Genomic DNA, 26,374 nt, shown 5'->3' with positions numbered 1-26,374 from the left:
CTCATGGAGCACCCACACTGTGAATGAGGGAAAAGGAGCGGTGACTATAGCATCGCATTTTCTGCTGAGCAAATGGGTCTGCCTTCTTGGAGGAGGTATCTAGACTTCTGCCCCCTTTTCTGTCTCTGGGGCATGGGGTGTCCACTGTTCTAATAGACTTTTCAAAATGCACACGTCATGCAGCTGAGACTTAAGATGCAGAGCAGCAAGAATAAGCCACAGGGCTTCTGCTCTGCCTGTCATGATAGCCAGGAAGAAGAGTGGGAGGGAGTCGGATGGACCCTGGAGCCACTGAGCCCTGAAGTCAGGGTCACAGCGCTTGGTTCTGCACTCCCAGCAGAGAAGAGATGTACTCAGCGCCATCCACACACCTTTCTTCCTAGTGCTGATGGTGGACAGTCAGAGAGCAGAGTGGTGATGGCACAGCTGCGGCTCAGGACTGGCTAAGAGGCGACAGTGAGCTTCGCCAGCAATGGACCCAGGACCCTGGCCCCGTCCATGGCCTCCCCAACAATGACAGGGTCCTAGCAGCACTGGGCCAGACACTTCCTGAACCTCAGCCCTGGCACTGCCCTCCGTTTCCAGGCATTTATTTCTCCTAACTTCTCATGGCCATTCTGCTACAATACACGACCCCATAATCATTTACTTGTTCATTAGTAAAGGTTGAAAGCCTTGTGGCCATGGCCTCTTCAGGAGATGGAAGGAAGGAAGGAAGGAAGGAAGGATGGAAGGAAGGAAGGAGGCAGGAATGGAGGGAGAGAGGGAGGGAGGGAAGGGGAAAGAGAGGGAGGAAGGCAGGCAGGAAGGAAGGTAGGAAGGAGGAGGAGGAGGAGAAATTTAGGTAAATCCAGTCTGCCACAGGTGTCACCTACGAGGATACTTGGTCATGTGACACAGAAATTCACAGCTGCAGAAGCTGTCCCCAGGCACCTCGTTCTCAGAGTGAGGGACCAGGAGCTCCGTCAGGGGCTATCACAGCCTGGCTACTCTGCCCCCGCCCCCGGGCTCCTCCCCTACTATCTCACTATGACACAGCCACCTTCCAGCCGGCCTTCAGCGGCTGACTGTGCAAACTCTGAGTGCTTCAGGGAGAGCAATCATTCCAGCAAAGACATGAATTAATGTGAGCCTGCTCCAAATGAGCTTTTGGAGTCTGCAAACCTGGAAGACCAGAGCATCAGGAACCACAGTGCCACCTCAAAATCCCAATGCACATTGGGATGACTCATTGAAATATTGCCACCTACTAAGACGTATGGAAATATATTTTTGTCAGTGTGCCCCGGGGGTGTGGGAGCAAGGCAGCATGTCACGGGTTTTGAGATTCTCTGCTGCTGAATCTGTTCTCAATGTCTCAGAAGGTTGACTCCCCAGTACTGACCACCATTCACCCACTGCACACGACCAGAGCCCTGGCAATCTCAGAAGCCGGTCGTCTTCCCAGGCTTGGGCCGCTACACACAGCTCAGCTTCTACCCCACCTGAATCACAGAAAATCTGCTTTGCCATGGAGTCTAATATCACTTATAACAAAGCCACATGCTTGTCCAGGGTGTTACCTGGCGGGGGATGTCCTTCTGTATCTATGTTTCTCTTATTGATTGATGAATAAAATGCTGATTGGTTAGTAGCCAGGCAGGAAGTATAGGCGGGGCAACTGGAGGAGAAGAGTGCTGGGGAGAAGAGCTGCAAAAGAGACCGCCAAGTAGCTACCAGGAAGACAGGTTGCCAGAAGTTATCCGGTAAGATAAAACCATGTAGAAATACATAGATGAGTAGTTATGGGTTAATGATTAAGAGAGAGCTAGCCAGTAAGAAGCCCGAGCCATCAGCCAACAATTTAATAATTAATATGTCTCTTTGGGGCTGAAGGGTGGCGGGACCTGGTAGGACAGAAACCTCAGTCTACAGTCACCATTTACACAGGCCTCTCCTTCCCACTCTTTACTGTGGGCACTGTGTCCTCACTTGAACTTGAAGAAAGTGTCCACTCAGAGCTGTCCTGTGACCTGCCAGGCTCTGAGAGCTTGTAAGTGGGACTCAGGACCTGCCACTTGGACCTGCCTTATTTCCTGCTCTTTCATCTGGACTGCACACCACTGACTATGCTTGCTTAGAAAAAGACCAGGAGGGAATGAGTTACTTTTCCTACAGAGACAGTCATGTGAGTATCTCCCAAACGCCACGGAAATGGAGTACTACTCAGTGGGAAAAAACAATGGAATTTTGAAATTTGCAGGAAAATGGATAGAACTAGAAGAAACCATTCTGAGTGAGGTAACCCAGTCACAAAAAGACAAACATGATATGTACTCACTCATATGTGGATTTTTAGACACAGAGTAAGGGATTACCAGCCTACAATCCACACCTCCAGAGAAGCTAGTAACATGGAGGACCCTAAAAGAGACATACCTGGTCCCCTGGAGAAGGGGAAAGGGACAAGATCTCCTGAGCAAATTGAGAGCATGGGAAGGGGGGGAGGGAGCTACGAGAATGAGAAGGGGAGAAGAGGAAGGATGCAGAGGTCATGAGGGAGCAGAAAGGTTGAGTCAGGTGTAGATTAGAAGAAAGGACATATGACAGGTAGGGTTTTAGTTGGGGGGGTGGTAGGGGAGGAAGGGAGGGAGAAGGGAACTGGGATTGTCATGTAAATCAATCTTGTTTCTAATTCAAATTAAAAAATGATAAAAAAAGAGAAAAACCAAACACCACAGCAATCTAAGCACAGAGTGCCCCGCCCACGAGAGATCAGAGCATCTAGAGATATGGATGGGCCCTGGAAACTGGACCAAAGCTCACTTCTATGTTCACTGTCACTCAGGCTGGCCACCTCAGGAAGCCTGCTGAGGGAGTCAAGGCTCAGTGTCTGCTCTACCCTGGCAAGGGGCTGTTGTCCCTGGCACTCTGCTGTCACAGGCCTTAGCAGTGGCTCCCATTGGTAAGTGTTCTCTGAGGAAGTGAGGGGGGAACAGTCACCAGAAGTGAAGCTTGCAGGGTGCTTTGGGACAGGGGGTACAGATCACCTAGAACCATTCATCCCCCCCAAACAGTATGAGTGCTTGCTAAGGCGTGGTAAGAAGTTCCTGAAGAAAAAGAACAGAAAGCCGCAAGGCTGGGCAGGGGTGCGTGGGGGGAGGTGCAGGTCAAACAGGAGGACAGAAATTTTCCCTGCAGGGCTGAGGAGAGGGCTTTGTGGAGAGAAAAAGCTCTTGCCTCACACGCCCTGTTAAAAGCGGAGCTGGCATGGTTGCCAGTCTGTAATTCCAGCACTTGAGAGAGAGGTAGAGACAGGCAGGCTAGCCAGACGAGCTGAACCCATGAGTCCAGGTTCAATAAATAGAAAGCAATCAAGAAAGACACCTCAATATGCATGTACTCACAGGTGCACCAACACGTGTGAGAACAAACATGCATCGCACACAAACACACATTTTTTTAAGTTCCTGGTACACCCCATGCTGGAGGCCTGGACCAGGCTGTGAAGTAAGAGCACACGTGTCCCCTGCACCGGCCCTGCAATGCTTTTCTATGAAGAGCGTTTTGGGGGGCATCGGATGTTTGCTCTAAGTTAGGGGACACCCTTCTCAGTCCCTCAGAAGGACACTGAGAGGTCACAGCAGCCTGCCCCCTTGCCTCTCCAGTGTCTCACTGCAGGAGACAACTCCTCACCTTCCCAACTCAGGCTGCTTACAAGACCCACGCTGGTTCTGTTCAAGTTCACAGCCACAACCCTCTGCTGTGCCATGCTGTGCTAGGGGTGGAGCCCAGCTGCCATGAAGCAGGGTTCGAACAGCCCAAGCGTGAGGAGCCCTGCTGCTGTAGGATTGACTGCACATGCCACGAAGGCAGCTTTCTACTTCATACTTCTCTACAAGTCCCCAGCTTGGCTGATGGTGTCTTTGGTGTGAACTGTCACTGTGGTACACTCCCCAGCTAATCTAGTCATCTTCTTGTGTCTTTCCCACTATGCCACACTTCTGCCTGACACAGGGGCTGGTTACTTCTGAGAGGTGCGTGCACACACTCCCAATGTAGTGGGGAGCTGTGGAGCAGGAAACCAATGACAAAGATGACACCCAGGTCCCAACCTCCAGAGGAGAGAAGGCCTTCCTGCCAGCGGGCCCGCACCTACCTGACATTCCACACCGCAGTAAAACGCCTGCTTGCATCGTCCACATTTTGACAGTCCTTCTTTCCTTAAAAACACAAAAGGGAATCGGTAGTGGTGAGAGGCAGACTCAAGGCAGCACATTTGGTTAGATAGTAAGAGACGCCATCTAGGCTCAGCCAAGGCTCACCTTCCCTGACTCCCCGCAAACGCATCTTTCCCAAGAAGGTTTACACCATGTTTGGCCCTTGGAAAACAGTGATCAACGCTCAACATGGCGGTCAGACCAAGGGTGCATCACCTGGACTATTGTATTCAGCAGTCTGCAAATGTCAAACTCTTGTCTGTCCTGTTTTCTGGTGTTTACTAAGAATCGTCAGAAATCAGTGAACTCAAATTGTTACAGCCCATGAAGGGGTGTCAGGGCACAGTGTGGGGCTGGTAGCACCAGGTGACAAACAACACTATGCTCAGAGTGCATATGGGATGTTTCTGTCTCTCTCAAAGGACAGGGAAGTGATGCCTCCTGATTTCTAGGAACTAGAGTGTGTGTGTGTGTGTGTGTGTGTGTGTGTGTGTGTGTGTGTGTGTGTGTACATGCATGCAAGAACAAGGGTGCATGTGTGTGCATGCGCCTGCCTATGTGTAAGAAGCTACTCTCTCTCTCTCTCTCTCTCTCTCTCTCTCTTCTCTCTCTCTCTCTCTCTGTGTGTGTGTGTGTGTGTGTGTGTGTGTACATGCATGCAAGAGAAAGGGTGTGTGTGTGTATGCGCTTGCCTATGTGTGAGAATCTACTCTATGTGTGTGTGTGTGTGTGTGTGTGTGTATGTAGCCAAAGGTCTTTCAAAAATGGTGAAGCTACTGCATTAAACAACATACTATAAAAAATTTAACTTTGGGTGCTGGAGAGAAATTTTGGTGGTTAAGAATAATCTATTGCTCTTGCAGAGGACCCAGGTTTGGTTCCCAAAACCCGAACTTGAGATAGCTCCCAACTGCCTGTAACACTAATTCCAAGGAATGTGGCATCTTCTTCCCGCCTCCCTGCACATCTGCAAACATGTGACACACACGAACTCACAGTCACGCGCACACACACTAATAAAAAATAAATGCTTTTATTCTAAATCTGAACAATTTTGTAAAGTACAGAGTCAGAGCAAAATCTGTAAAACGCACTGACAAACTGTCACCAGGAACAGGCTGATGCTGAGCACATTCCTGCTGCTTCGGGATCCACTGCTGCAGTGTCACCCTCCTCCTCCTGCTGGGGGGGTGTCCACTGCTGCAGTGTCTGTCATCCCTCCTCAACCACCTCTGCAGCCCAGAAGGGCTGGTCCTAGCAGAGAGGCTCACAATCCTTCAGAGCTTATGCATCCCACACTGCAACATCTCACTGCTTCTCAGCAGCCCAGGAACCATACTCCTCCCTGATGCAGAATGTGATCCAGGCATATCACCAGAGAACTAAGCTCACTACCACAGCTCACAAGGCAGCGCCTGACTCCAGGGACTGGGTGGAAGACACGCAGGAGAAAAACACGTCTTGATGTTGAGACATACATCAACACACCAAGTTTACAAGCTTCTGAAAGGAACCCACTGATTTAGTGGAGCAGATCCTCCACCTTGAACCACCATGGGCCCCTCCCTCTGAAGGCCCCAGGCTCTGACTCTACTTCTGGTGACAGAGAAGAGCCACAGGCTTAGGAGCTGGCTGCTGGCCTTTATACGGAGGCAGGAAAGGTCAGAGAGCACTCAGACACAACAGTGAAGTGACATGTCAGCACTTGGCAAGTGGTGTGGCCTGAGGAGTGATGCCAAGGGCTGCCGAAGAGGCAGTGGCCGTTCAGCCAAGGAAGAAACACTCGAGATTCCTCCCGGACGTGGGTTACAACCGGGAGAAGTCCCTCATAAGCAAGCCAATTCAAAAGCCATCTTTACAATTCATTTTTATCTTGTAGGAAAAAACAGATCTTAGACCTACTTCTTTGACAGTTTGATGAAAGTTAGTAACTTTTCTCAATAAACTATCCCCCAAACCTCACCCTTAGGACCGAAGATGCTGGGTCCTGGTGGCTTGTGTTTCTTTCTAATCATAGCACTTGGGAGGCTGAGGGAATGAGATCAAGAATGTAAAGTTATCCTCGGCTACAGAGGCGGTTCAAGGCCAGGCTGCTGCATTAGACCCTGTCTCAATCCCATGCCTCCCAAAACACTGAAGAGCATCTGAAACCAAAGCCCAGCCCAGCCCCTCGAGTAAAGAGTAGAAAGTTATCACATTTTAGCTTAACTGTACACAAAAAAGGTAAGATTGCAGGCTGGAGCGGCAGCTTAACGCTAAGAGCACTGGCTGCTCTTGCTGAGGACCCAGTTCTGTTCCCAGCATCAATATGGTGGCTCACAACCACCTGCAACTCCAACTGCATGGGCACTGCACTCGTGTGGTGCACAGACATCTATGCAGACAAACACTCGTACACATGAAATAAAAATAAATACGTTTTAAAGTAAGTACTACACAGATCTTCAAGTTCAGAAGCCAGCATGGGTTACTGAGGGAGAAATGACTCAGCTTCCATAGAACATCCCCAGTGAGAAAGGCATGAGGAGTCAGAGTGGAGCTCTCCTGGGTTTTCACTAATCTGCCAGACTCCCCTAGGCTGCCCCTCATCAGGACCAGCAAGCCATCAAATCCAACACCCAGAACCGGGGAAAAGGCAAACTGTTTCATGGTGGCACATGCCTGTAATCCCAGAATTTAAAAGTGGTGCTGGAAGCAAGATCAGGAGTTCAAGACCAGCCTCAGACACATAGTGAGTTCTTCACTACATGAGACCCTGTCCCCCCCAAAAGAACAAAAATCAGGTTGGCAAACTGGCTCAGTGGGTTAAAGGCATTTGCTGCTAACCCTGACAACTTGAGTTCAAGCCCAGGACCCGAGTGGAGGGAGAACCTTCCACAGGATAGCCCACAGGAGAAGGAAACACGTCTGAGGAGCTAATCAGAACAAGAAGACAAAGGTGGGGCGTCCTCTGCTCTGGCTGGCCTAAGGTCTGAGCTCCAGTGGCACCCCACAAATGCCACTCAAAGTGTACTGGTGCATGGTCACTTTTCACAAGGTGAGTCTCAATCAACCGTGACGCAGGGATCCACGTGATCTGAAGCAGACTAGAAGCAAACAGTGAGTGACGTACATTCTGGGCACAGAAGGTCCCTCCCTGTTTAGGGGGGACCCTGGCCTGCTCCTCAAAGACCCCAAGCAAGAGGATCCCAAGATCACATCCTCCAGCAATGTACTGCGAGCATGCAAACCTGCTTCCTGCTTCTGGGTGAGTGTCTTTCATCACCACCTCCTGCTTCCTCCTCTGAGGGCGTGGCAGCTTGAGCAGGAAGTGGGAGAGCGAGCTGCTTCGATGGCTACTGCTGAGGAAGAAACTAAACATGGATCTTGGACGGAGAGGGCCAGCTGCAGGTGGCAAACGCTTCACAAGCCTGCAGCAAAGGGCCTACTGGGCAAATGTGACAACCGGAGTTCAGATCCCCAGAACCCGGCCAAAACCCAGGCAGGGAGAGCACAGCTGTAACCCAGTACTGACACTGGCCTGACACACACACACCAGTCATATGCACACACACACACACACCACAGTCATATGTACACACACACACACACCACAGTCATATGCACACACACACACACACCACAGTCATATGTACACACACACACACACACCAGTCATATGCACACACACACACACACCACAGTCATATGCACACACACACACACACCACAGTCATATGCACACACACACACACCACAGTCATATGCACACACACACACACCACAGTCATATGCACACACACACACACACCACAGTCATATGCACACACACACACACCACAGTCATATGCACACACACACACACACACACACCACAGTCATATGCACACACACACACACCACAGTCATATGCACACACACACACACACACACACCACAGTCATATGCACACACACACACACCACAGTCATATGCACACACACACACCACAGTCATATGCACACACACACACACACCACAGTCATATGCACACACACACACACACCACAGTCATATGCACACACACACACACCACAGTCATATGCACACACACACACACACACACACACACCACAGTCATACACACACACACCACAGTCATATGCACACACACACACACACACACACACACAGTCATATGCACACACACACACACCACAGTCATATGTACACACACACACACACACACACACACACACACACACACCACAGTCATATGAACACACACACACACACACACCACAGTCATATGCACACACACACACACACACACACACACCACAGTCATATGCACACACACACACACCACAGTCATATGCACACACACACACACACCACAGTCATATGCACACACACACACACCACACACACACACACACACACCACAGTCATATGTCATAGCACACACACCACACACACACACACACACACACACACACACACCACAGTCATATGCACACACACACACACCACAGTCATATGTCATATCACACACACACACACACACACACACACACACCACAGTCATATGCACACACACACACACCACAGTCATATGTACACACACACACACACCACAGTCATATGTCACACACACACACACACCACAGTCATATGAACACACACACACACACACACCACAGTCATATGAACACACACACACAACACACCACAGTCATATGCACACACACACACACACCACAGTCATATGCACACACACACACACACACACACCACAGTCATATGCACACACACACACACCACAGTCATATGCACACACACACACACACCACAGTCATATGCACACACACACACACCACAGTCATATGCACACACACAGCACACACACACAACACCACAGTCATAAGGCGACACACACACCACACACACACACACCACATCATTATGCACACACCACACACACCAACAGTCATATGCACAGCACACACACAACCACACAGTCATATGCACACACACATCACACCAGTCATAGCACACACACACACCAGCCCACAGTATATGCACCCACACACACCACCACATCAATGCACACAACCAGCACACACACACACACACACACCACAGTATATGCACACACAACACACACCAGCAGTATATGCACAGCAGCACACACACACACACACACAGTCATATCCACACACAACACAACCACAGTCATAGCAACACACACAACACACACACACACACACACACCACAGCTCATATCACACACACACACACCACAGTCATGATGTACACAACACACACACACCACAGTCTATGGTACACACACAGCACACACACACCAGTCATTATACCACACACACACACACCACATCATTTGAACACACAACACACACACACATCACCACCACACACACCACACAGTCATATGCCCACAACACACACACCAACAGTCCATATGTACAGCCACACACACACACACACCACAGTCATTATGTCACACACACACACACACACCACAGTCATATGCACACACACACACACCACACACACCACAGTCATATGAACACACACACAACACACACCACACACACACACCACAGTCATATGAACACACACACACACACACCACAGTCATATGAACACACACACACACACCACAGTCATATGAACACACACACACACACACACCACAGTCATATGCACACACACACACACACACACACACACACCACAGTCATATGCACACACACACACACCACAGTCATATGTACACACACACACACACACCACAGTCATATGTACACACACACACACACACACCACAGTCATATGAACACACACACACACACACACCACAGTCATATGAACACACACACACACACACACACACACCCACAGTCATATGAAACACACACACACACACACCACAGTCATATGTACACACACACACACACACCACAGTCATATGAACACACACACACACACACACACACACACCACACACACACCACAGTCATATGAACACACACACACACACACCACAGTCATATGAACACACACACACACACCACAGTCATATGCACACACACACACACACCACAGTCATATGCACACACACACACACACACACACACCACAGTCATATGCACACACACACACACCACAGTCATATGTACACACACACACACACACACCACAGTCATATGAACACACACACACACACACACACACACACCACAGTCATATGCACACACACACACACACACCAGTCATATGCACACACACACACACACCACAGTCATATGCACACACACACACACCACAGTCATATGCACACACACACACACACACACACACCACAGTCATATGCACACACACACACACCACAGTCATATGCACACACACACACACACCACAGTCATATGCACACACACACACACCACAGTCATATGCACACACACACACACACACACACACACCAGTCATATGCACACGACACACACACCACCAGATATGCACACACCCACACACACACACACACCACAGTCATATGTACACACACACACCACAGTCATATGAACACACACACACACACACACACACACACCACACACACACCACAGTCATATGCACACACACACACACCACAGTCATATGAACACACACACACACACACCACAGTCATATGCACACACACACACACACCACAGTCATATGCACACACACACACACACACACCACAGTCATATGCACACACACACACACACACACACACCACAGTCATATGCACACACACACACACCACAGTCATATGCACACACACACACACCACAGTCATATGCACACACACACACACACACACACACACCACAGTCATATGCACACACACACACACACACACACCACAGTCATATGCACACACACACACACCACAGTCATATGCACACACACACACACACAGTCATATGCACACACACACACACCACAGTCATATGCACACACACACACACCACAGTCATATGCACACACACACACACCACAGTCATATGCACACACACACACACACACAACACCACAGTCATATGCACACACACACACACACACCACAGTCATATGCACACACACACACACACACACCACAGTCATATGCACACACACACACACACCACAGTCATATGCACACACACACAACACACACACACACACACACCACAGTCATATGCACACACACACACACCACAGTCATATGTACACACACACACACACACCACAGTCATATGTACACACACACACACACACACCACAGTCATATGAACACACACACACACACACACCACAGTCATATGAACACACACACACACACCACACACACACACCACAGTCATATGAACACACACACACACACACACCACAGTCATATGTACACACACACACACACACCACAGTCATATGAACACACACACACACACACACAGTCATATGCACACACACACACACACACCACAGTCATATGAACACCACACACACACACACACCACACACACACACCACAGTCATATGAACACACACACACACACACACCACAGTCATATGTACACACACACACACACACCACAGTCATATGAACACACACACACACACACACACACACACACCACAGTCATATGAACACACACACACACACACCACAGTCATATGAACACACACACACACACACACACACACCAGTCATATGTACACACACACACACACACCACAGTCATATGAACACACACACACACACACCACAGTCATATGCACACACACACACACCACACATATTACAGCATACACACACACACCACACACCACACCACAGTCATATGAACACACACACACACACACACCACAGTCATATGTACACACACACCCACAGTCATATGAACACACACACACACACACACCACAGTCATATGAACACACACACACACACACCACAGTCATATGAACACACACACACACCACAGTCATATGCACACACACACACACACACCACAGTCATATGCACAGCACAACACACACACACACATCACCGCACAGTCATATGACAACACACACACACCACAGTCATATGCACACACACACACACCACACCACAGTCATATGCACACACACACACACCACAGTCATATGCACACACACACACACACACACGATCATATGCACACACACACACACACACACACACAGTCATATGCACACACACACACACCACAGTCATATGCACACACACACACACACACACACACCACAGTCATATGCACACACACACACACCAGTCATATGCACACACACACACACCACAGTCATATGCACACACACACACACACACACCACAGTCATATGAACACACACACACACACACCACAGTCATATGAACACACACACACACCACAGTCATATGCACACACACACACACACACACACACCACATCATGCACCACATCATAGCAGCACCCAACCACACCACATCATACATGCACACAACACACAGCACCAGTCATCATGCACACACACAGCAACACCACATTTTTCATTGTGATTCTACTGTATTGCACATCACATGTTACATCTTCACAGTCATGTTAGTTACACACACACACACCACAGTCATATGCACACACACACACACACCACAGTCATATGCACACACACACACACACCACAGTCATATGCACACACACACACACACACACCACAGTCATATGCAACACACACACACACACACACCACAGTCATATGCACACACACACACACCACAGTCATATGTACACACACACACACACCACAGTCATATGTACACACACACACACACACCACAGTCATATGAACACACACACACACACACCACAGTCATATGACACACACACACACACACCACAGTCATATGAACACACACACACACACACACACCACACACACACACCACAGTCATATGCACACACACACACACCACAGTCATATGTACACACACACACACACACCACAGTCATATGACACACACACACACACACACACACCACAGTCATATGCACACACACACACACCACAGTCATATGCACACACACACACACAGTCATATGCACACACACACACACACCACAGTCATATGCACACACACACACACACACACACACACACACACACACCACAGTCATATGCACACACACACACACACACACACCACAGTCATATGCACACACACACACACACCACAGTCATATGCACACACACACACACACACCACAGTCATATGCACACACACACACACCACAGTCATATGTACACACACACACACACACCACAGTCATATGTACACACACACACACACACACCACAGTCATATGAACACACACACACACACACACCACAGTCATATGTCCACACAGCACACAAAGAAACACACACACACACACACCACAGTCATATTCTATGAACACACACACACACACACACCAACACACACATACACACCACAGGAAACACACACACACACACACAACCACCACACACCACATCATATGAACACACACACACACACACCACAGATCCACGACACACACCACAGTCATATGCACACACACACACACACACACACATATGCACACACACACACACACACACACCACAGTCATATGCACACACACACACACACCACAGTCATATGAACACACACACACACACACACACAGTCATATGCACACACACACACACCACAGTCATATGCCACACACACACACACACACACACACACACACCACAGTCATATGAACACACACACACACACACCACAGTCATATGCACACACACACACACACCACAGTCACACACACACACACACACACACACACACACACAGTCATATGCACACACACACACACACCACAGTCATATGCACACACACACACACCACAGTCATATGAACACACACACACACACACACACACACACAGTCATATGACACACACACACACACACCACAGTCATATGAACACACACACACACACACCACAGTCATATGCACACACACACACACACACACACACTACAGTCATATGCACACACACACACACACCACAGTCATATGAACACACACACACACACACACACACACCACAGTCATATGAACACACACACACACTGTCTGTGCAGGTCGATTCTCTGTTGTTGTGATGAAACACTGACCAAAAGCAACTTGAGAGAGAAGAGTTCAGGCGGCCAGGGCAGACACTCAAGGCAGAGACCTAGAGGCGGGAACTGAAGCAGAGGCCACAGAGAACACTACCTACCGTCTCACTTTCCATACCTTACTCAGCACCCAGGGCCATCTGTCCAGGATGGCACTGCCCAGTGGGCTGGGCCCTCCGTCAATAAAGGAAATGCCCCCACACCCACCCACCCCCACCCCCCACCCCTCGCCCCCAGACCTGCCTACAGTACTATCTAATGGAGGAGCTCCCTCTACTGAGATTCCCTTTTCTCAGGTTTGCCCAGCTTTGTGTCCAGTTGACGAAAACTAACTTCGAAAAACATGGAAGAAAGAAAGAATCTTGGGTGAGCCTGAACCCAGAACTGACTGAGCTAGAGCCTGCACCCTGGCGGCAGGTACGCGTACTTGGGAAAAGGGAGTGCCTCAGGGATGACTGACAGGAGTCTTCACAGGGCTCTCTTCTGCACAGGAACAGGCAAACACTGAAGTAAGCCTGGCCTGACATGAAGTGCACACACAGCTAGATCTTAACTTGCGAAGTAACCTGTTTCGAAAAATCCAGAGGTGCAGGGAAAGCTGTGCCAAACGAAAAACAGAAAGCCTGAATTTCCTTAAAACCTATCCCTAAAGGAGGCAGTTACACGACCAGGTCACTAATTACCTCGCCCTGACTGCAGGGGAAGAACCAATTCTGTGCCTGGTCTGTGCTGCGGTGAGTTTTATAAATAGTTTTTTAGGGGAGGGGCACACATGCCACAATACAGGTGTGGAGGTCAAAGGTCAACTCATAGGAGTTGGTTCTCTCCTTCCACCGTGTGTGTCCCAAAGATCTGGCAGCAAGCCTTTATCTGCTGAGCCACCCCCAACTAATTTTTGAAGACAGGGTCTCACGTAGCCCAGGCTGGCCGCCAACATGCACCATAACCCAGGATGACCTTGAACTTCTGATTCTCCCTGCCTCTACCTCTCCAGTACTGGGATTACAAGTTCAGCCCCAGTTTCCAGAGCTGGAGACTGAACCCACAGCTTCATGCATGCCAGGCTCTTCTTCAACTGAGCCGCATCCCAGCCCTTGGTGCTGGGCAGCTTAAGTTCTTCACAGGACCCCGCTGTCCTTCTAGAAGGCAGCCCTGGCCGGTGTTCACACAGCATGGCTTGAGTGCCTCAGTGTTTCACAGTCTGTTGGAATTGCACTGCCAAGAACTCCATTGTGGGTGGGTACAACCTGTCTTAGGAATAAACGGCACCCTTGGCGGGGATCAGGGTGTTTAGCTGTCTTGCTGATGAACTTTCAGGTAAGAGGAACAGAGCATGCCTGCCCTGGGTTTCCTAACTACAACAGAAAGAAGGTTCACTCGTCCAGGAAGGAAACCAGCGTTCTCTCCCTGCTCTGATTCTCCCGTGACATGCGGGATGAACCCAAGCCACTTTTCCCTCCGCTCAGCCGCACTACCTCCTCTTCTGGGGCTGGAGACAAGCAGTGAATACTTTCCGAATTCACTTTCCACCACGGGACGCACTGATATATAGTTGGTACCTCAGAGGTTCGCTGTGAAAACTAAAAGTGCAAAGTTTTTAACACCCAGCCTAGAACATGGTGAATATTCAATAAATGGCAGAGCATTATGATGGCACTTTTAATTAGCCTATTTTGTGCTCTTAATGTCTCTCTCTCTCTCTTTCTCTCTTTCTCTCTCTCTTCAGTAATATCAACTACAGAAAATATCTTCAGCACACCCACTCGGACTCATAGCTACAGGACTGATGCTTTTGAAACCTTTATTTTATGGGCAAATATATAACTTGCTCTGAATAGAAAGGCCCTTTGAACTTAAGAAATGACTCCTCACAAAGAAGGAAAACAAAACGTTACAGGAAATGCAAGTATTTGACTATGAGTGATGGGAACAGAGCATGGAAGACACTCCTGTCGTTTTCTATGGGAAGAGACACACGGTGGGTTTCTCCTGCTTCTAAAAACCCAAAGCCGTGGAGATCAACAAGTTAGGCATGCAATTAACGAGCCGGGCTAGTTAGCAGGTTGCAGCAGGTGCTGTTGGTCGGCAGGAAAAGGATCCAGTTCCACCCAGTCTCTGCTTTTTCTGCTGCTGAATTGAATGCTTACCGGGTTTGACCATGAAAGGAATTGGCAGTGGAGTACGGGGGGCTTGCAATAACAATTACTTTTAACTAACAGTGACAAGTCTGCTCTGCCTAACCGAGGCGGCCCTGGCCAAATGAAAAAGAGAAAAGGCAAAAGCCCAGCAGTGAGGCCCAACTTCACCAGAGGCTGATGTAAGACAATCAGAACCAAAGTTAGCTTCCCTCCCCGCGCGCGTGCGGGTGTTCACAAGGCCTGCAGTCCCGTCGGCCAGGAACAAAGGTGGGAGGAACTGTGACACTGCCCTATTATAACCCTGGTCAGGGGACCAGGATAGCACTCGGGCTGCAGGTTTTTGTGTGACGGTGAAAGATGTTCCCTGTATCACTTTAATACGTGAGGTACGGTGAATCAGGACCCACGCGCAGCGGGGGCTTCTTCCCAGAGCCGGATGAACCTTCCCCTCCGGCCGAGCTTTGTTCTGAGGTTTGTTAAAAGTCTGACCATTCCTCTGGGGGAGGCAGGAAAAATTTAGGGCACAAGGCAGCAACTGATATAAGTTTTCCAAACTGTTGGAGTGAAAGCACGCTGTCTCAGGTAGAAGGTAGGCCACCCCCAGCAGCCTGAAGAATTCCTTAGACTTTCAGGCAGGGACCTCAACCCAGGCCAAATCAGGACTGGGTACTGCAAAGAATGTGAGGATTATCGAGTTCATGGTGTAGATCTGGAGATTTGTTAGATCCAGGCTTAAGCATGAGGAAAGAGAGAAAGGTGTTTACAAGACAGTGAGACATACCTGAGAGTTTGGGTGTAAGCTTCTCAAAGAAATGTGCAGAAGGTGTGTGTACAGGTGTGTAGAGGCTGTGGGTTCAGGTGTGCAGAGGGTGTGGGTACAGGTGTGTAGAGGGTGTGTATAGGTGTGTAGAGGGTGTGGGCACAGGTTGCAGAGGGTGTGGGCACAGGTGTGCAGAGGGTGTGGGTACAGGTGTGCAGAGGGTGTGGTACAGGTGTGCAGAGGGTGTGGTACAGTTGTGCAGAGGGTGTGGGTACAGGTGTGTAGAGGCTGTGAGTTCAGGTGTGTAGAGGGTGTGGGTACAGGTGTGCGGAGGGTGTGGGTACAGGCGTGCAGAGCGTGTGGGTACAGGTGTGTGGAGGGTGTGGTACAGGTGTGTACAGGGTGTGGTACAAGTATGCAGAGGGTGTGGGTACAGGTGTGTGGAGGGTGTGGGTACAGGTGTGTACAGGGTGTGGTACAGGTGTGTACAGGGTGTGGTACAGGTCTGCAGAGGGTGTGGATACAGGTGGGCAGAGGGTGTGGGTACAGGTGGGCAGAGGGAGTGTGAGCAGCCAGCTGTCTTAGCCTTTGACATACACAGCATGCTGGGAGCCCTTGAGTTACATCCCCCAAGGTTGCTAAGACACCATCTCCATCCTTTTACTCATTTTATAAGTGAGCTAAGTAAGGAGCTCTGTATAAGTGAGCTAAGTAAGGAGCTCTGGGGATACCTTGGAAGTACAATCTGATAAGAATATGATAACCCCAATGGATCGGGGTTGCACAAGGGGTCTGTACTTTCTCTGTAAACCGCTGAGAATGTGATTATTTGTCTGAGAAGGACCCACTCCCACAAGCTGTGTTCTGAATCACACTCTCTGTATCCCAGTAAATAAAAAAGTCCTCTAAAAAGAACTACACTGTCTTTTATATCCCTGAGATGAAGACTGTGTTGTGTGTCAACACCATAACTTCCTTCTAGAACATAAGGGATTTGGGGCTCTTCACAGTGTTTTCTAGGGATGTATAACCCAGAAAGTGCTTCTGAGACACCAATCCTTTTATAGATGAAAAAAAAAGTCCTCTCCAAAATGTAGGGGCTCACAACCAAAGTCCCTGACCTCTGAGGCCAGAAGGACATTTGAGGTTCTCACTGTGAACAGCGACAGCATCCCATTATAATTTGTGAAGTGACAGGTGAGAGGCTCTCAGGAAGTATGTCTCCCAGGAACGTGATCACAGCAAAGCAGCAGCCAGTGCCCACATTTATGAAAGGGTTCTTCATATCCACAAGTGTATCATGTATGCCTTTTGCATGTATGTGTGTGTGGGGGGGGGGCTATATCCAAAGAGGCCAGAAGAAGGAGTCAATATCCCTGGAGCTGGAGTTACAGGCAGTTGTGAGCTACCTAACACCGGTGCTGGGATCTGAACTTGGATCCTCTGGGAAGAGCAACAAGCACTCTTAGCCAATAAGTCATCCCTTCAGCTCCAGAACAGTCATTCCATTTTGCCACAGATTTTAACAACTTCTGTCAAGTGCTAGGGTATGAAATCCTTTTCACACGTACCCTGGTAGGCACCCTGGGACTGGCTTGCAAGCCTTGGTGTGAAGCTCAGTTCTGAGAGCATCCTTCCCTCTCCTCTACAGCTCCTCTTGTCCTCTGGGTACCAATGTGCCCCAGGGAATCGAAACCTACTAGCTAACACTCAAGAGTCCTTGTTATTATGGTAAGCCCTCAATTTGGTCTCCAGATACCGTGAACTTACCCCAGATAAGCACTTAGGAATTTTCAGACGCACCCTGTCGCAGAAGTGCTCTCCCGGCACACTTTAGGAGCAAACCACAACCCACCTTTTGCACAAAGAAGAGTCACCAGGTTTTGTGTTAATACATTGTTACACAGACCTGTGCACTATTTTAAAATCTCTGATAGAAAATTTGAGGAGACACAGCTGTGCCCTCAGCACATGTATGCCCTGGAATGTTTCTAGAACCTTCAAGTCCCCCCCCTTTTTTTTTGGTATTATTTTCCTGCTAAATTGCATATTCTGGTCCTTCGGAGCAGTCTTGAAGAGACAGGATTTCTTTCTGTTCTATTGTGTCCTGTGAACGCCTTTGCAATTGAAAAGAAGGCCTCTGAGGGTGGCAGGCAGGGAGTCAGCAGAAGTGACACAAAGTGAGGTGTGTGGCTTTGTGACAGCTCACAGAGCTAATGAGGCCAAGGTCGGGGGATCAACCCTGAAAAGGCAGGTACTTCAGTCAATTCCCCACCTGAGAACTGCACCCCTAAACTAGTGCGGATTTTCTCAGAATTCACAGATGTGAGGGCTGCAGATCTGGGTGGGAAAGGCACCGGTCTGGTGCTTCCCAAGGCAAGTCTGTGGGAGGGAAGAGAGACCCGGGCATTGTGGCCTCCCACCAGCCTCAGAGAGAGCAGGCCTGGACAGGCCAGACAGCCAGGCTCCCCCAGAAAAGCAAGGGCGGGTGGAACTCAGCCAGGCACAAGCTGGGTGCCCTGTTCTAGGTCTGGCTAGTCCCAGGGGAAGATCAGGACACACATCAGTTCAAAGAGCTGGCCAAAGCCAGAGGGGGCTGGCTCTGCAAAGTAGGAAATGGGCCTAAGGAAAAAAAAAAACAAAACAAAAAAAACCGACAGCTCCCTTGTGCAACAGATGAAAGAGGGCCTGGGACAGGTGAGTGGTCACCGCCATGCAGAATCTGACCTAGGTGCTTGTGGGGGAGGCAGGAAGAAAGTTGGTCGAAAAGGGTGATTATTTTTCCTTTTTTTATAGTAACAGGAAGAATGAGGTGATTAACCCTAGCAAAAGGAGGGAAAAGGAGGGAGTCAGAAACACTGAAGCACAGTAGACATTTTCTTGGGCATCCCCCCACCCCCTTTAAATTCTAAAACAGACTCAATTCTCATCCATTCTGAGTTTTTCTGAAAGCCAGATTTAGCCCTGAGCCTGGGTCTTTACAGGGGACCTGCAGGCTTTTTTTTAAAGTCATTTTTAAAGGGCCTTCGATAGGAAGTGGGCAACCTGCTTGTCCTGCAAGAAAGCCACCCAGGAACTTCATGGTTTTAAAGCCACAAGAGAAATCCGATCTCCAAGCCTCACCCATGCAATCTGGACACAGAGAGGCTCTGAAAACTAAATGAAAGGAAGAGAGGTTAATCACAAACCCTGTCCCGCTAGACTGCTTGGAAGTGAGGTCTCTGCAAAGGCAGAGATGGCGGTGGCCCATGCGGCTCCAGGCATGATTCATGCCATCCATACAGTGACAGTCCACACAGAAGAGTGTGTGTGGCTCTCTATCAGATTCCAAGCACCCACATCTGCCTAAGACACAGAGTAAAGGCAGCTGAGCCAACCGATTTTAAAACGCTTTAGAAACGCATGAAGTATGGTGGCTCAGGCCTGCCATCCCAGCTACTGAGACTGGGGCAGGGTTGAAAGTCTGAGGGCTATCTAGACTACAGAGTGGGTTCAGGGACAGCCTGGGAAACCTTGGCTGCACACCAGAGCACTAACCTTTAACCCAGCAGAGGCAGGCAGATCTCTGTAAGTTCCAGGACAGCCAAGGCTATATAGAGAGCCCTGTCTCAGAAAAAAACAAAAACAAAAACAAAAAACAAAACAACAACAAAAAATAACACAACAAATTAGGAAAAGGACCCGGGGACACAGCTCAGTGGCCTGCTTACCAGGCACCTAGGATCAACTTCCGACTTAGGAGAGACACATTAGTTTGCTACCTATAAAGGGAAGAGTAAAGGAGAATAGGCAGATTGTGCTTCAGAGCTTGTGTGAGTACACGCATGTGCATGTGTGTACACATGCAGACACACACACACACACACACACACACACACACACACACACACACACGCTCACACACATCCCACTATCTAAAGAAGGCTAAGACTTTGACTTTAACAGCAATCCTTGGAAGAATGTCAGTGGAGGGAGGGAATCCCGACGGCCTTATTAGGTGGAAAATTCTGTTTTCTCTCATTCCCCTTAAATATCTGCTTAATCTCCTGCTGAAAGAATAAGGTGTCTGAACACTCTGGAGCTGTGCGGAACTTTCCGAAGGATCCCTGCCTATGTATGTGTAATGCTGACTGTGTGTCAGGAAACAGTGAAGATTCACCCCGTTACCACTCCAGAGTACCCAGGAGAAAGGCTGGCTCCAGCCCCAGGAGAGCGAGTAGAGTTTGTACACACATCCCAGGGTCCCCATTCACCTTGCAAAGCATGTCCCTGGCTTTACAGGATTTTATACACAAGTCATTAGAGTCAGAAAATTGGGAGTGGCCAAGCCCATGCCAGAATAAACCAGGCTACAGTGTGACAGCGTCCTCAGCCTGCCGGGTACCTGACTTCCACTCTCAGCTTCAACTAGACGAGCTAGGCAGGGTGGGCACTTGAAGGCTAAGTTTCCAGGCAGAGGAACCCAGTGGCTCAGACAGCAGCCAGGGAAGAGAGGCAGCCAGAATCCAAAGCCATTCTATGCAGAGCCAAGTCCCTGCTTTGCTAGCTCTAAAAACAATGGAAGTGGCAAGGCAAGAACTCTTCACCTGATAAACAGATCCCGACCCCACCCCATACCAGGGCTCTCTGCACACATACCCGACCCCTGAGCAGCGTTCTCATCCTTCTTTTTGCTAGCCCTGAGCTTGCTCTGTAGCTGCCATCTTTCTGCCTCAGCCTCACAAGCAGCTGGGATTCCAAGCCTGTGTGTGTGCCATACGCCACCTGTCTGTATTCCAGAGTGTCACTTTTAAAGGACATCCTTGGCCAGTGTGTCTTCATCTGACTACTTACTTAATAAACTCAGACTTAACAGATGAGGGCAAAACCTCATTAGTGCATATGTGCAATTTCCCATTTAGAAATTGTGATGATTTTAGACCATTTTAAATCGTATTTCCTCTGCCGGAAACTGAGCACCATGTTGTCTTCCAATGCCACACCACAGTCTAAGGCAGGATCTATTTCAGAGAACTTTAGGAAAACAGCAGCAGGTTTTCAAGGTAAAGTAAATCTACTAAAGCTTATTGTGCCAGGTGAGCCGGACACACTAGGGAATAACCCTGGGGACATGAGGGAAAGTCTAACTACTCATGATGGACACCTTCATCACCTCATTCTTAAAGCAAGCAGTCTCTGTGAGTCAGAGGAGGCAGACAGCCCAATGGCAAAGGCCAAGAGGGCCTCTGGGTTCTCCCACACACTCAGAACAGAAACCGTCCTTGTCACATGGTATCCCAGGTACAAGAGAATAAAGATCAAGAGAGAGGGACCTCTGTCCCCAGAGGCAGAATGAATTTTCTAGGGTATTCTAGTCAACACCTGGCTACACCTGGGCCCTTCTTTCTGAAGCCAACTAAAGCAAGAATCAGAAGACTATACATACATATGTATGTATGTGTGTGTGTCTCCTTTAAGAACCTGGCAGAAAGTTAACTAGTGACCAAAACATGTATACAAGCATAGAAGTGTGTGTGTGTGTGTGTGTGTGTGTGTCTGTGTGTGTGTGTGTGTGTGTGTGTGTGTAAGAGGGACAGCTCTCGCCTGGACATTATTTATATTTTTAGGAGTTGCCTCCTAGCAGCTGAGGCAAGATCTGCATGTTCCCAAATGTCACCTACCAAGCTGAGAAAACGTGATACTAATTTAAAACTCCCAGGGGAAAAAAAATCCCCCCACTCCTCACCCCCCACACACTAAGAATCCTATTTTGTAGAGAGCAAAAAGAAAAAAAAAATCTATCATTATTTCTTGACTAATACAATATATTCTCTCATGAAGAAACTATGTTTTTCCTTCCAAGTGAGTTGAATTTTGATACATAGAGGTGGCTCATCTATCTTAAGTGACAATCTTCTCACTATACTTCTAGCACAAGAAAGCATTGGGGGTAGCTTTCATCTGGGGACGTGGCACATGGCCGGCCCTCCGTGCTCCCCCTTTTGTAGAATGCTCCTACTCGTGAGGCCGCACAGAGGCACTCCTGTGTCTAATAACATAAACAGCTGAGGCCTTGGTCATACAGACAGGAGCCTGAGCTACACAGTCTATTTGAATGACCTAGCAAAACTAATCAGACTGACAGCAATCATTGGATGAGGTGCGAAGATTGTTCTGGCTGCGTGGGTCTCCTGAGTTTTATTTCTTTTGCAAAACTGTAGCTGATTTCCAAGGACTCTGGCTGGTGATAGAAGACTTTGTAGGATGGAGCGACTGCCATGTGACAGCCCGGGAGAGGGAACTTAAGGACATTAACTAATGTCAAACAGAAAAATAAAAGGAGAGACAGCAAACTTCTTCACAGATGTCAGGATTCGGGGGCTGACTGATCTGAGGGTACTCTCAGAGGTGTGTGTGGCTGTGTGTACAACCAGGGCACTCCCAACAGAAGAGAACGCTCGGCTGTCAATGCAGATACTCAATTTCAGGAGGAGAGAACTGACAGGCACCATGAGACCCTACTATGCACTCAGCAAGGCCTGCACCAGTTCACTGCACACTGTGGCTTCCAGCAAGCACCAGGACCCCTGATGGAGGCCCCTTCTGTGCAGGGTGACCGGCTCTGCTCCGGCACTGCAGACACCCACACTGCAGCAGACTCCCAGCCACAGCGAGGCTCAGAAGATCAAGGGACCAGTCGCAGCAGCCTTTTTAACTTTGGGAAAACCCAATGCTCACTTCACTCAAACGTCGCAAAGTGGTGCCATGACCCTTTAGCTCTTGGCTCACCAATTCAAAGAGGCACATCACATACAGCCCTTCCGCTGCCCACGGCATGGTTCTGCGTCTAGTTCCTTTCCAGGTCCCCCCAAGCGGAAGACAGTTCTAGCAGGGAGTCCGGGCCGATATTACTCTAATATTCAGCTTGTGTCCATTCTTTTGTTGTCTTATTGTAGAACGACGCACACGGGCCTGGGAGGCTGAGGGCTTCCTTGAGGGTTGGACTCAGACCAGCCCTCAAGAGGTACCTGCAGAACCTCAAGTTAGCTTAACCCAGCATCCCCATTTCAAAGATGAAGCCATTGACCTTCAAAGCAAGTAGGGCAGGGTCCCTTCCTCAGGTTTCCTGGGACAGGCTGAACTCCAAAGCCATATCTCCTACCTCAGCAAACTTAGGGAGCACAGGAGTGAGGGGAAGCGGCTAGCCCTGAGCCAGGCCAGGTTTCAGCCCCCTAGTAAGTACCCGGTGTATACACAGCCACCCTTCTTCTCTGGGCTTTAGTTTCCCAACTGTAAAATGGTCTCTTCTCTTAAGATAAAGTGTGTCTTGTAAAGTGAAGAGTCGGGGTGAGAAGGTACCTTTCTGCATCAAAGCTACCTCAAGGCTTGGCGTATGGATATGGTACAACTTCTACAACTACACACAGCTCACGGACGAAGTACTACAATCCAACAACCCCCCAGTAACGTGTCCCCCTCATTCCTAGCAAGGACCCGCAGGGTCCCTGGCTGACTGAGTCATCACGCCTTGGGCGTGGGGGAACCGCCCATCTCGGGGCGGCCTGGCCCAGACAGGGAGCCTGAGTTAAAGCGGGCAGGCGTGGGGCGGCGCAGGCCGGGCTGCGGGGCAGGCCGTGGCAGTGCGGAGCGGCGCACGTGGCCCCGCGCGGCCCCTCCCTCCCGCACGGTCCCCGCACGGTCGCCGCCGCGTACCTGGCGAAGCAGCACTCGCAGTGGTGGCCCCGCTCGCCCACGGTGAGCACGCAGGCGTAGGCCGGGCAGGAGAAGAGGAGGTCGCCCACGTGGAAGGGTCGCAGCGCGCGGAGCCCCCGGCCCTTGCCCGCGCTGCAGAAGCGCTCCAGGCCACCGCGGGCCTCGGCGCGCATGCTGGCGGCGCTGCGGCTGCGCGCTGCGGGGCACGCGCGTCACGGGAGGGAGGGGGGAGGGAGGGCGAGCAGGAGGAGGGAGCAGGGAGCAGGGAGGGAGGGAGAGCCGCTCTGCGGCCGCCGCCGGCCTTCAAGGAACTCGGGCGCTCGGCTCGCTCGGGGCGGGCGCTGGGCCCTGGGCGCTCCTCGGAGCCGCGGGCGGGCGGGCGGGCGGGAGGGCTGGGCGTGGGTGCGCAGGGCGCGCCCTGCCGGCGGGGATCCGCGTGCACCCACCCGGCTGAAGCCAGGCGCCCGCTGCTTCTGCAGGGCGGGAGTGAACGTGGCTTGCAGTTGTTGAGCTGTGCGTGCGAAAACCACAGGTCTCTCACCTCCCTCCCGGGGCACTAGAGAGAGTTCATTCTGGAGCCCGTATGAGGGATCATGGCCAGGTTGGGGTAAACCCCAAATCCCTTGTTCCGAGGATGTAATCGTTTGATAAAATGTCTGTAGTAACACAACAAAGAAAGTCGTAAAATAGTCCGTCCGTCCGTCTGTCTGTGGGACCATCAGGTAGATGGCTTCGGAAGAGAGGCGGCCTCACTGTAGGCCTCACTCGCTCGGATGCGGTCTGACTGCTTCCTTAGCTTTTGGGTTGGTGTGAGTTAGCCATCTGATTAATGTTCCCAAGGCTTTACCTGTTTGTTACTCACAAAGATGTTAGGTTAGACACAGGGTAGGCAAGGAGTGGCTGTCAACGACAGCCGAAGAAAACTGGTCATTAAGCCCCAGACCTGCAACATTCCAACCTCTCCACAACAGTTAATCAACTTTGCAGAGGTTCAGCGCGAGCTGCAGTTCTTTCCCAAGCGTTTGTTCACCGGGTTAAACTATAAAATCCGGAATTTGTGGCACTTGAATAAAATTTCTTTAACGATAAAATTAATAAACCTTCCTCCTCCAAGGACAGGACAGCATGGGTGTGGGTTCTTTTGTCCAAATTTATACTTTGTTAGTACGTTATACTTTGTTTTTATATGCATGAGTTCATGTGTGTGAGCATGCACCTATGGCATATAGGCTATGTATGTGTGTAGAGGTCAGAGGGCAACTTGCAGGAGTAGGTTCTTGCCTTCCACCGATTGAGGCAGGGATTCAAACTCAGGTTGTCCGTCAGGTTTGGCGGCCTTTATATGCTGAACCATCTTGCAGGCCTCACTTAGT

The 26,374-nt window shown here is 49.8% G+C and overlaps 1 protein-coding gene across 1 annotated transcript in view; it reads right to left on the bottom strand.

The window, feature by feature from the left end:
- Smyd2 (SET and MYND domain containing 2) overlaps nucleotides 1–25,200 on the bottom strand; it is a 51,611-nt gene extending 26,411 nt beyond the window's left edge. Inside the window, exons 1-2 of the mRNA XM_027418712.2 lie at nucleotides 25,002–25,200; nucleotides 4,139–4,202 (exon numbers count right to left, since the gene is read on the bottom strand). Of these exons, the coding sequence (XP_027274513.1) occupies nucleotides 4,139–4,202; nucleotides 25,002–25,174 (237 nt within the window). The 5' untranslated portion in view covers nucleotides 25,175–25,200. The remainder of the gene's footprint in view (nucleotides 1–4,138; nucleotides 4,203–25,001) is intronic.
- Nucleotides 25,201–26,374: the final 1,174 nt, after the last annotated feature.

The sequence above is a fragment of the Cricetulus griseus genome, chromosome 5 (assembly GCF_003668045.3).
Source record: "Cricetulus griseus strain 17A/GY chromosome 5, alternate assembly CriGri-PICRH-1.0, whole genome shotgun sequence".
NCBI classification, from domain to species: domain Eukaryota; kingdom Metazoa; phylum Chordata; class Mammalia; order Rodentia; family Cricetidae; genus Cricetulus; species Cricetulus griseus.
Note: the sequence above shows the minus strand (reverse complement) of the source record. Positions and strands in the feature narration are given on the sequence as shown.